The 12,898-nt window shown below is 39.1% G+C and overlaps 3 gene segments (V, D, J or C); all 3 read right to left on the reverse strand.

The window, feature by feature from the left end:
- The window catches only part of LOC101124180 (immunoglobulin gamma-1 heavy chain-like), a 411,893-nt gene that overhangs the window by 321,399 nt on the left and 77,596 nt on the right, over nucleotides 1-12,898 (reverse strand).
- LOC101143562 (immunoglobulin heavy constant mu-like) overlaps nucleotides 1-12,898 on the reverse strand; it is a 352,381-nt gene that overhangs the window by 236,981 nt on the left and 102,502 nt on the right.
- Nucleotides 10,559-11,074, reverse strand: LOC101146834 (immunoglobulin heavy variable 3-9-like). The segment is given in 2 exon segments: nucleotides 10,559-10,875; nucleotides 10,967-11,074. Coding segments are annotated over 2 exon segments (363 nt in total).

Below are 12,898 nucleotides of genomic sequence, written 5' to 3' on the forward strand. Positions count from 1 at the left end.
CTGCTTCTACCACAGTCAGCTCAAATCTGTAAGGACACATACTAATGTGCAGGTGAAATTAACATCCCAATATAAAATGTGCTGAAACAAGTGCATTGCAAATAAGAAATGGTTTCTGAGGCCTCCACTATTTAGGGCCTGCAGGAGGCAGTGAGCCTGCTCACAGGCCCAGTAGATTATTACTACAACCATAGTTTCAGAAAGCCACTAAATAATGACTATCTATATACAAGAAACTCTTACAGAGCCTTTGCCAATGAGTAAACCAAGAACCAAATCAAAAGACCCACATAATATACGTTATATTCACATTCTAAAGGGAATGAAATTTTCATGAAAATCAAAATGAATTCAAAAACAGTAAGAGATAGTTTAGCCAATGAAAAGCAAACAGGTAAGCAATTGTGGAAGTATGAAAAAACACAATTACAAGACGCCGGATATCACCTTAACTCTCCAGAAATAGAATTTACACAACATGATATATTTGAAATGTCAGATAAATAATTCAAAATGTTGACCTCAAGGAATCTCAATTAAATCCAAAAGAAATTTGAGAACCAACACAAATAAATCAGAATAACTCAGGCCGGGCATGGTGGCTTATGCCTGTAATCCCAGCACTTCGGGAGGCCAAGGAGCGGGGATCACGAGGTCAGGAGTTGGAGACCAGTCTGGCCAACATAGTGAAACCCTGTCTCTACTCAATATACAAAAAATTAGCTGGGTGTGATGGTGTGTGCCTGTAGTCCCAGCTACTCGGGACGCTAAGGAAGGAGAATTGCATGAACCTGGGAGGCAGAGGTTGCAGTGAGCCAAGATCGCGCCACTGCACTCCAGCCTGGGTGACAGTATGAGACTCCGTGTCAAAAAAAAAAAAAAAAAAAAATCAGAACAATTCAAGATTTACTTAAGACTTTAATATTTTAAAAATAAAGCTTCAGGGAGTAAAGACTTCATTGAATTTTAATTACAAAAAATAGTTTAAAACTTTCACAATGGGCTACACTAAAAAGAAGAAAGAACATCAAACCTAAGAGACAGATATTTCACATTAACCCAGTCAGATGAAAATAACAAAAAAATGAACAAAATCATTGGGAAGTATAGGATTATGTAAAACAACTTAGCCAATAATCACGGATATTCCTGAGGGAGAAAATTAGTAAAAAGTTTTGGAGGACCAATTTGATGAAGTAATTGAGGAAAACATCACTAGTCTTGCTAGATATTTGCATATGCAGATAAAAGTGGTTCAGAAAACTACATGAGAAGACATTGGAAGACAGACATTACCAAGATCTATAGTCCTCAGACTATCTAAAGTAAATAGGAAGAAAAAAAATCCTAAAATTCACAATAGAAAAGTGTCTAATAATTTATCTGAAATTCTATCATGCTGACAGTGTACTTCTCAGCATAAACTTATAAGATAGAAGAGATTGGACTCCCAATTTCAGACTACTTAAAGAAAAAAAAAGAAAAAATTCTATCTCAGAAATTAATTTTGTATCCTTCTAAACTAAGCTTCATAAATGAAGGAGAAATAAAGTATTTCTAAGGTAAGAAAATGCCAAGGACATTTATTTACACCAGACCGCACCTACAAGAAATGCTCAAGGGAGACCTAAACATGGAAGCAATAGGTCAGTACTCACCATCATAAACAACACAAAATTATAAAATTCACTCATAAAACTATTACACAATTAAGACTACAAAGCCACTAGTTAATAATTAACATGACAACAGAAGCCAGACCTCACATATCTGTATTAAGTTTGAATATAAATGAGTTAAATTCTTCACCTAAAATATATAGATTAGTGGAAAGAATAAAAAAGAGTTTTGAAATTTATGCTGCTGACAGGAAACTCACTTAATTGGTAAAAATATGTAGATTCAAGATCAAGAGGGTGAAAAAATATATTTCATGCAATTGGAAACCAAAAGCAAGCAAGACTATCTATATCATATAAAAAAACTTTAAATAAACACCAGTAAGTAAAGACAAAGAAAGTCATTATATAATGATAAAATGATTGATTAAAAATGACAATTCTAAATATATATGCACTCTGCACCAGAAAACCCATGTTCGCAAAACAAATACTATTAGACCTAAGGAAGAACACAGGTAACAATACAATTGTGATGGATTTCAATGCCCAAATGATAATACTAGGCAAAACATTAAGACAGAAAATCAACAGAGAAACACTAGACTTAAATTGGACTCTAGACCAAATGAACCTAACAGACATTAACAGAACATTTAACGTAATGACTGCAGAATATACATTATTCCCATTAGCAAGGAATATTTTCAAAGATGGATTATATACTATGCCAGAAATAAAAGACTCAATAACTTTTTAAAAATGAAATATCTTCTCAGACCACAGTAATATAAAGCTAGAAATCAAACCCTAGAAGAATATTCAAGACTACACACACAATGAAAATTAAACAACCTGCAACTGAATGAACTTTGATAAAATCAATGATAAAATTTAAAAAGATATTGTAACATGTTTTGAAATGAATAAAAATAGAGAAACAGCATACCAAAACCTCTGGTTTACAGCAAAAGCTGTGCTAAGGGATAAAATTATAATGTTAAATGACCACATCAAAAAGAAAGATCACAAATTAACAACCTAACATTACATATCAAATCACTAGAAAAACAACATCAAACCAAACACACAGCAGAAGAAAACAAATAACAAAGACCAGAGCAGAACTAGATAAAGTTAAGAACCAAGAAATACAAAGAACCAATACAATAAAACATTGGGTTTTTGAGATGATAAACAAAACTTACAGACCACTAGCTAGATTAGGCAAGTAAAGTAGACAGACAATTTAAATTAGCAGAATGAGAAACAAAAAAGAAAAGATTACAACTGATGCCATAGAAATATAATGATCAACATAGTCTACTATGAACATCTCCAGGCTCATAAACTAGAAAATTTAGGGTGAATAGATAAATGTCTGGAAATATACAATCTCCCAAGATTGAAATAGGAAGAAATAAAAATCCTGAAATGATCAACAAAAATTAGCGACATCGAAGCAGTAATTTAAAAAAATCTCAACATCAAAGCCATAAAGCATATTATTTTAAAAGGTGAATTCTGTCCAATATACAAAAAGATCTGCTAGTAATTCTACTGAAACTTTTTCCGAATAAACGAGGAGAGGGTTTTTCTCCCTAACTCATTCTACAAAGCCACTAATAGCCTGATACCACATCCATGCAAGGACCCAAAAATGAATACTACAGATCAATATCACTGATGACTATAGATGGAAAAATCCTCAACAAGACACAAGAAAATCAAGTCCAACTACATATCAAAAAGATAATATGCTACAATCTGCTAAGTTTCATTTCAGGGATGCAAGGATAGTTCAACATTCATGTCTCAATAACTGTGATCCACCACATAAACAAAAAACATATAATCATGTCAATAGGTCCAGAAAAAAAACATTTGATAACATTTAGGATTTCTTTATGATAAAAAACCCTCAACAAAATTAGAATAGAAGGAAAACATAAATTAATAAAAATCGTATATGACAAACTCACATACAACATTATACTGAGTAGCAATATGTCGAAAGTATTCCTCCTAAGACTCAGAACACGTGAAGGATGCCCACTTTCACCACTCTTAATCAATAGAGAACTTGAAATCCTAGCCAGAGAAATCACGCACCAGAAAGAAATAAAGGCACCCAAATTGGAAAAGAAGAAGTCAGTTTTTTGTGTGTGTTTGCTGATAATATGATTTTGTACTTAAAAACTAATATTCTTTAGAAGTACTCCTAGAATTGATGAATTAATTCAGTGAAGTTTTAGAATAAAGGATAAAAAAGCATACAAAAGCCAGTAGGATTTTTATACACAAGTAACAATCAAGCAGAGAACCATAGATACTTGGAACAGAATAGACATTCCAGAAATACAGTCATGTGCCTGCAGCCAACTGACTGTGACCAACTAGACAAAAAGCATACCCTGGGAAAATGTCACCTTGTTCAATAAATTGTGCAGGAAAAACTGAACAGCTATTTGCAGAAGAATAAAACTGGACCCATATCTCTCACTACATACAAACATTACACCAATATGGATAAAAGACTTGGCTGGGAGGCCTGAGAGTCTGAAAGTCATAAATGAAATCCTAGGAAGTGTTTTTCTGAACATTGTGCTAGGCAAAGAATTCATGACTACGACCTTAAAAGTAAACAGAACTAAACCAAAATAGGCTATTTGGACTTAATACAAGTAAGAAGCAAAACATCTGATCAGCAAAATAAATAATCAACAAAGTTAACAGAAAACCTACAGAATGACGAAAAATATTTTTAAACACTACATCTGACAAAGAGCTAATATTTGGAATCTACAAGAAACTAAAGCAACACAAAAAGCACAAATAGCCACATTAAAAAGTGAGCAAATATCAGACATTTATTTTTCAAAAGAGGCCATAAAAATCACCAACCAGGATATGAAAAAACAATGTCATTAATCATCACAGAAATGCAATTTGAAGTCAAAATGAGAAGCTATATTAAACCAGTCAGATTAACTATTATTTAAAAAGTCAATAATAAAAACTAAACTAAACAAAAAAACAGATGTCGGTAAGTTCTCTTATTAAATAGAACTAATATTTGATTCGGCAAATCCACTACTTGGCATCAACTCAAAGAAAAATAAATTTTATATTAGATAGATGCCTGCATTTATGTTTGTTGTTGCCTTATTCACAACAGCACATGTGGTACCAAACTAAGTGTCTTTTAATGAATGATTGGATAAAGAAAACATGTTGTATATGTATATATGCACATATATACACACACACACCCCCTCACAAATACATTATATATATTTGTGAATATATATACACACATTTAATTACTACTCAATAATAAAAAATGAAATTATGTATTTTACTGTATCATGGATGAAACTGTAGGCTGCTATCTTAAGTTAAATAACTGAGAAGAATAAAGTTGAATGCCACATGTCATATATAAGTAAGAACTAAATAATGTGCACACATGAATATGGAGTGTGGCATAATAAATATTGGAAACTTGGAAGGTTTGGACGGTGGGAGTGGTGTGTGGGATGAGAAATTACTTACTGGGTACAATATACACCATCCAGATGATGACTCTCCTCAAAGCCCAGACTTCATCACTGAACAGTATATCCATGTAACAAAATTGCACTTTCACCCATGAATTTCTACAGATAAAAAGATAAGTGGATGCATATCCCAGTTATCATAAACCCACATTAGAATGTCTTACACATAGAGCATTACAACTCCTCCTTTATTTGGAGTTTTCCGATTTTTTCACTTACAAGAGAAAGGCAATCTCAATGCTCGGGTAAACACACTTTGGAGAAGCTGTTGTGCAGTAGACGAGGGCAGCTGTCCCATCAGCAACAAGAGGCTTTGTGTTTGGGGCATGTTCAACCACCTGCTATTGTTCTATAGTAATCTCTGGGCACAATATTGACCACTGCATTCTCCTCCGTTCTAAGGGACTCAAAACACGGTCCACTTTTACATTAGTCTTTGTCCAATTATTTTGTTAATAATTAACAAAAATTATTAAGCTAAAGAAAAAGCTCCAAAGCTTTTCACTTTCTCACTTTCCTCCCTCATTTCAGTGTTTTGTGGCTCACCAGCCCCCGCACTTCACCACCTGAACCACCTTCTGGGTGGAGAGAGCTTGCGAAGCTTCTGTCTGTCATTGCAGCATAATTGCTCCCTTAGGTAGTGCCCTGGAGCCCATCAGCCAGAAATGAGATTGGCCAAAATCTGAGGTCGGCGCAGTGCCACTTTCCCTGCAATCACTCTCCCGGATGTTCACTTAGTTCTCACAAATAGTAATTGCATATTTAGGCTATTTCTTATCATTTTATTTTTCCTTATGTATCGATTGAGCCAGCTCTTTGGGAGTATGAGTTATCGTTTCTAAATTGCATTTATCTCCAGACATCTACTTCAGTTCAGCTGTTGTCTCAGACCGGGTAATTCTGTTGCCACCCAAGTATCAGATTTTGCCATCCCACACCTGAATACTTATGTTTTCCGAACAATACTTCAGCCATGTGTCACTGAGTCAGGATCTCTCTAGGAAATCCTTCTTCTGATACAACTGCATTGAGAGGTTGCACCTGCCACCCTCAGGCTCAAAACTCAGTAAAAACACAGGACTCATGAAAACTCGTATTCACAGGAACAGTTTATTACAGCAAAATGATACAATTGAAAATACATGGAAAAAAAAGGCACAAAGAGTGAAGCTCAGGAGAATCCAGGCACAAGCTCTCAGGGGTCCTCCCACTGTGGAGCCTTCTGCACATGTGTAATGCTCCAGCTATGAGGTAAGATGACATGTGTGAAGTGTCGGCGCCCAGGGGAGTGCCCCTGAGTTTTCTTGTCCAGGGCTGTGTTTGGGGAATGAATCATGGACTATGGCACACCTGGGGAACTGACCACAATACTCAGACCACAGCCCTCCCCAGCAAAACAAAAGTAGACATTCACTATAAATCACTGTGATTAAACTCGTACAGCATGTCCCAAGGCTGCAGACATCCGCAGACACTTTTATCAGGTGTAAGATTTTATGGACTCGGAGATCTCATCCCAGGAGGTAACAGACAGCCATAAATGAACAAAGGTTTACTTATGTTTTTATTTTTTAGTTATTTACTTTTTTAGGAACGTGCAGGGTTTGAACTATTCATGCCTGCTGAGTTAACCCACTGCTATACACATATCCAGATGGGATGGATTGTGGATGGCCAGGCTCAGCAGAGAGGATAGAGATGGCCAAGTTAGGACCCCAGGAGGAGCTGAGGGACTGTAGGAGGGAAGTTGAGAGCCTCTGAAAGGACCCGTGAGTGTGCCTGAGCTGTGAGTTAAACCAAAGCTGTTGTGTTTCCCAGGAGCCCAAGAAAATGGTGCTACAGTGAAGGGTGTGGGGACGTGGCTGTAAATAGGCAGTGGATGGGTGCAGGAGGGGAAGGGAGTTAAACGGGTTAAGAACTAGGAAGGAGAGCAAGGGATCTGGGCATTCCTTAAAGAAGTAGGCTCAGAAATAAGCTGTCAAATGCCTCTTGCCTGGGCTTCCATCCATATGTCAAAGATAAATTCTAGGCATGTTTCCCATCTGACAAATACCACAGAGTGAGGAGGGAAATGGAGGCGTTGCTAGGAGAGAAAACCCTGGACGTGGCAGCAGCCCCTCCTTGTCCTCACACGGCCCTGCCTGTCCTCCATCCTCACAGCTCAGAGGTTCTCATCCTCGTCTTGTTGTGGGAAAAATGTCCTGTTCTTGGAATCTTAAGAAGACCTCCAGACACAGGTGGGTGGTAAAGTCTACCATAAATCTGGCATTTCCAAACAAGTCCTCTCTCTACTTTTCATCACTGTGTTCATGAAGCTTCAGTGTAAGTGAAATAAGTCAGTCACTAAACAGTAAAAAAGAAGACAAAAAAAATCACCTATTTACCCTATGTTGGGATGACTCGCAGCTTTCAGAATCAAATAATTGGACAGAGGAGCACAACTGTTGGTGCTCAGGACTTCTGGACACCACACATTGAAATTGAAATTCACACATACGCATATGTTAGTAAAATGGAAAACCTCACTTTCATTCAATGTTTGAGGTTCCTTGATCAATTAGGAAATACTAAAGGTCGATTTGTTAAAGAAAAAATGTATATACGAAGACACTTGTTCCAGCACAGTAAGGAAGACTTCATCCGGGGCCCTCATGATAGGTGTAGGGACCAGGGCAGTGGGATTTTGCAGTGGGGGAGAGATTCAGTAGAACTCCAAATACAGAGTGAGAACGTGAGGATTTATAGGCATGCAGCAGGGTTGGGGCACAGGATGGAAAATCACCAAGAAGAAACATCAGGAGTGAGGCAAATCCTGCTTAAGGCAACCTGCCAGGATTTTTGTTGAAGTTAGCCCAGGGTGATCAGATGTCACCCAGGTTATGGTGAAGGACAAGGAAACTGATCAGATATCCAGGAAAATCAGACATGCAGTATGGGGAAAACTGGCTAAATCAACACACCAGAATTCCAGGTCAAACCGAATTTCACATGAAGTGGAGAGAGAGGGGCTTAGGATAAAATTCAGGAGCTACCAACATCTGGTGAAGCCAGTTAGCTTCATCAGGTTGGGACACATAAATGGTAGCACTTTTGCTGACCAAACTCACAACTAAATGAAATGAGAACAATGTATCACAAACATGTAAATTGAACCGTTTCCTGAATTTCTGGAGATTCTGAGTGGCAGAATGAGCTGAGGTGTGATAGATCAATGGGTGTCCTAATTCTGAACCCACAATTAGTTCTAAAGAGTGTTCACTGACAACAGCACAGCTCGAGATTCCCACATGTACAAACACCTGACTCCATGAATCTGCAGCCGGGGGTCTCTGCAGGCTCTGAGGTGCACAGGACAGATCCCACCTCAGATTCAGCCTCAAGTGATTATCTGCTCTTCCTGTGGGGAGGAGAGGAACAGTGTGGAAGGAGGGTCAGCTGTACTCTACTCAGCATCTCTGTTCATGGAGCAAAACACTGAAAGTGGGGAACACATGTCCTAAACACATGTCGCAGTTCCACAGAGAAAGACAATTCTGCGTCAGGACATTCTGCGGAATCAAGGAATAAAGCAATTGGGGCAAATGTAGGAGTCACCGCTGTTAACAGACTGCATGTTTGTTTCTATGTCATCCACAGAAATGAAGTAAAAGTGTATGTTCTGTATAGAACCCACAGCGTGTGGGCCCTGAGTCAGCACCTCCCTCCGTCCACCTGCAGGGAGCACAATGCACCTGACTCAGGTGCCTGGGGCTGTTCTCTGAGGTCCATGCCACGGCTGGTGCTGGAGCCACGTCCTCTGCTCCACTCTCAGGAGAAGAACGAGCTCTGTGCTGATCTGAGCAGAGCCACTGCTGGGAGTCACGGGGGTCTCCGATGGGAAACTTTGACACGAATCCGACTCAGTGACCTTGCTGGACCTTCCTAGACCAGCACAGAAGTTTAGGAAAGTTCTACCCAGTTCTCCTCCCTCTCTCCTTCACTCAGGGACCAACTTCCCTCATATGCCTTCAGCTTCCCCAGCCGCCTTCCACCCCCTCTGCATTTCCTCTCAAAAGCATGAACAGGTTCCTTAGGAAACTGTACATAAACCTATTGCAGTCATAGAACGTGCTTCTCCAAAGACCAACAGTAACACACGTGTTGGCAAAGCTGTTTATAATCAGCCAGATTCTACTGATAAACATGAAATATGAACGAAGCATGGCAATCATCAGTTTTACGTGTCTCCTTGGCTAGAACATAGTCTCAATTATCAAATCAGACACTAATGTAGCTGTTTCTCTGAAGGTTTAATATAGGTGTTATTGAAACCTGCCGTCAATTTTCTTAAGCTAGGAAGATAGTGCTAGTTAAGCTTGGTGTGCCTGATTTAATTTTAGCAGAACAGAAGACAACAAAGTTCCCTGATGGATGGCAGGTGCAGGTATTTCCGAGAATTCCAGTCTGTCCTTCCTGTCGTTCCTGATGACCGGCCCTAGACATGCTTAGACAGAACACACAATTGCTGTCACCAGGAAATCTCCACACACTGGAGTGTCCACGATCAGCTCCACTAAAGTCACAGTAAGAAAAATGACACAGACAGTTTAAGCAGATCAAGATCGCAAATCTAGACAGGGTTCCTGGGGAAACTGTTAGATATAGAAAAATACCATTTGACCCAGCCATCCCATTACTGGGTATATAACCAGATGACTATAAATCATGCTGCTATAAAGACACATGCACGCGTATGTTTATTGCGGCATTATTCACAATAGCAAAGACTTGGAACCAACCCAAATGTCCAACGATGATAGACTGGATTAAGAAAATGTGGCACATATACACCATGGAATACTATGCAGCCATAAAAAATGATGAGTTCATGTCCTTTGTAGGGACATGGGTGAAATTGGAAATCATCATTCTCAGTAAACTATCGCAAGAACAAAAAACCAAACACCACATATTCTCACTCATAGGTGGGAATTGAACAATGAGATCACATGGACACAGGAAGGGAAATATCGCACTCTGGGTACTGTTGTGGGGTGGGGGGAGGGGGGAGGGATAGCATCGGGAGATATACCTAATGCTAGATGATGAGTTAGTGGGTGCAGCGCACCAGCATGGCACATGTATACATATGTAACTAACCTGCACAATGTGCACATGTACCCTAAAACTTAAAGTATAATAAAAAAATAAAATAAAATAAAATAAAATTAAAAAAAAAAAGAAACAGCAAAGACTCTCAAAGGAAACCAGCCCTTAACCTTCCTGAGCAACTTGTCCCTAGCGTTAACCGTGTTTTCAGTGTGTCTTGAGTGCCCTCTGCAGCCCAGACCCCTCCTGTCTTCCTGCGAGGTTTTTGTCTGGGCTCTCGCTGACTTCCCCTCACTGTGTATCTTTTGCACAGTAATACAAGGCTGTGTCCTCAGCTCTCAGACTGTTCATTTGCAGATACAGGGAGTTCTTGGCGTTGTCTCTGGAGATGGTGAATCGGCCCTTCACGGAGTCTGCATAACCTGTGCTACCACTATTCCAACTAATACCAGAGACCCACTCCAGGCCCTTCCCTGGAGCTTGCCGGACCCAGTGCATGGCATAATCATCAAAGGTGAATCCAGAGGCTACACAGGAGAGTCTCAGGGACCTGCCAGGCTGTACCAAGCCTCCCCCAGACTCCACCAGCTGCACCTCACACTGGACACCTGCAAACACAGAGACATCCTGGTCAGACACTGCCACACATATCCACTCATGTCCACTCACACTCAATCTCTCTATTTCTCCATGAATCACCTTTTAAAATAGCAAAAAGGAAAATCCAGCTCAGTCCCAACTCCATGGTGAGTCCTCTGTGTTCAGTGCTGATCACCGAATGGAAACACCTGGGAATCTCAGGGCTGGGGCTCCTCTCCCAGAGCTGCAGGGTCAGGGCTGGGCTGGTTTTCATCAGCAGAGGGCGGGCCCTATTTGCATGTCTCCTACTATATAGCGGGTTCTGGAAGGGATGCCTCTGAGTGGGCTGTGTCCCAGAGTGATTACACTTCATAAACAATTAATTCTTATTAGCATTTCTACTGTATAGACGCACATGAAGTATGTTCTGTGGCAGTCAATGTTTCCTTCATTTACAGATGTGAAGGTAAACCCCCAAGCATGGAGAGGCCATGTGACGTGTCTAAGAGCTCACATCTGGTAAGATGTGGTAAGTCTCAGTGTCTGGCCTGTGTTGCTCAGGACTGGATCCGACTGCTCCCTAAATTAACTCTAGGACAGAGCTAGAAATTCCCAGTGAGGTTTACCAAACACTCTTCTTATAAGGATATCATGATATTATTTGGCTGGATCTTAGTGTTTTTATAAATAATATAGAAAAACTGAGTGCTAATTCACATGTGGATTCAGGAGTCTGTGACTTTTCCTGTATTATTTTTATCTTTCTTTTAATCCTTTTCTACCAAATTATACACTTCCATTTTTAATAGTTTTAATGAGGTAATATTGACAAATAACAATCTTCAAACAATACATTCAAAATTTGACAAATATTGACATAATTATCACCATTCACAGAGAAAACAATTCAGTCAGTCTAGAGATTTCTCAAAGAACTTAAAACAGAGCTACTATTCCCCTCAGCAATCTCATTACTGGGTATATGCCCAAGAGAAAACCAATCATTGTAACAAAAAGACACATCCACTCATGTGTTTATCTCTGTGCAATTCACGTAACCTAATACAGGGAATCAACCTAAACGCCCATCAGTTATAGACTGCATAAAGAAAACGTGGTACTTATACACAGTGCAATACTCTGCAGCTATAAAAAAGAATGAAATCATGTTTTTGCAGCACATTGGTTGGAGCTGGAGGCCAAAATTCTAAGCAAACTGACATAGAAACTGATGATAGAGTCCATGGGAGAGGAAACAAACATTTTGGAAGTTTCTCTGTGTAAAATTGAGGAAAGAAATCTGCCTGCGTACGTGAATTTTTGAAATAGACAAGGCTGGAGACACTCATGTCCTGACTTCCATTTCATTAGGTTGTGGTTTTTCTCATTTTCAGTCAGTTAAAATTGCTTTCCTTCACTTTGGGTAAAATAGCTACACATAGTAATCTGAATACATTAAAATAAAAATAACAGATTGGAACATGAGAACAGGTGCTAGCTTTTAGGTCAAAGTTAGTGTGGATTCAGTGTGATAGACAGGAGACATGGCTGAATACTAGCAGTGTGCTCACAGTAATTTTACCTAAATTAGGAAAGTTTGTTTACATCTTTTAGATTAGATTCTCATTGAAATCCTTGATCTGATATCATCTCTGATGAATCATACATCAGTAATGAAACTGTAGGTTATGCACTCAATTGAGTAGTGCAAACTTTCATTCAGAATTTGTTCCTCTACATGATGTAAAGTCAGCCCGGATGGCAGAAGTTATTGCTGCCAACAGAACTCATCAATAAGCCAAAGACAAGGATTAAACACGCGTTCTAGAGGAGTGCCTGACTTTGGGATGCTCTTCACACAAAGAAATTTCTCCCACCTTCTGGAACACGTAAAAATGCACAACAAAATAATAAATTTTAGATATGCACTCCTGCGTTTTAGAGACCTGACTAATGTGTTGAGGGTGGGGATCTAGTTTTGTTCTTCTGCATGTTTCTATCCATTTTCCCAAGTACCATTTATTGAATGTGACGTCCTTTCCCTGGTGTATA

The sequence above is a fragment of the Gorilla gorilla genome, chromosome 15 (genome assembly GCF_029281585.2).
Source record: "Gorilla gorilla gorilla isolate KB3781 chromosome 15, NHGRI_mGorGor1-v2.1_pri, whole genome shotgun sequence".
Classification (NCBI taxonomy): Eukaryota; Metazoa; Chordata; class Mammalia; order Primates; family Hominidae; genus Gorilla; species Gorilla gorilla.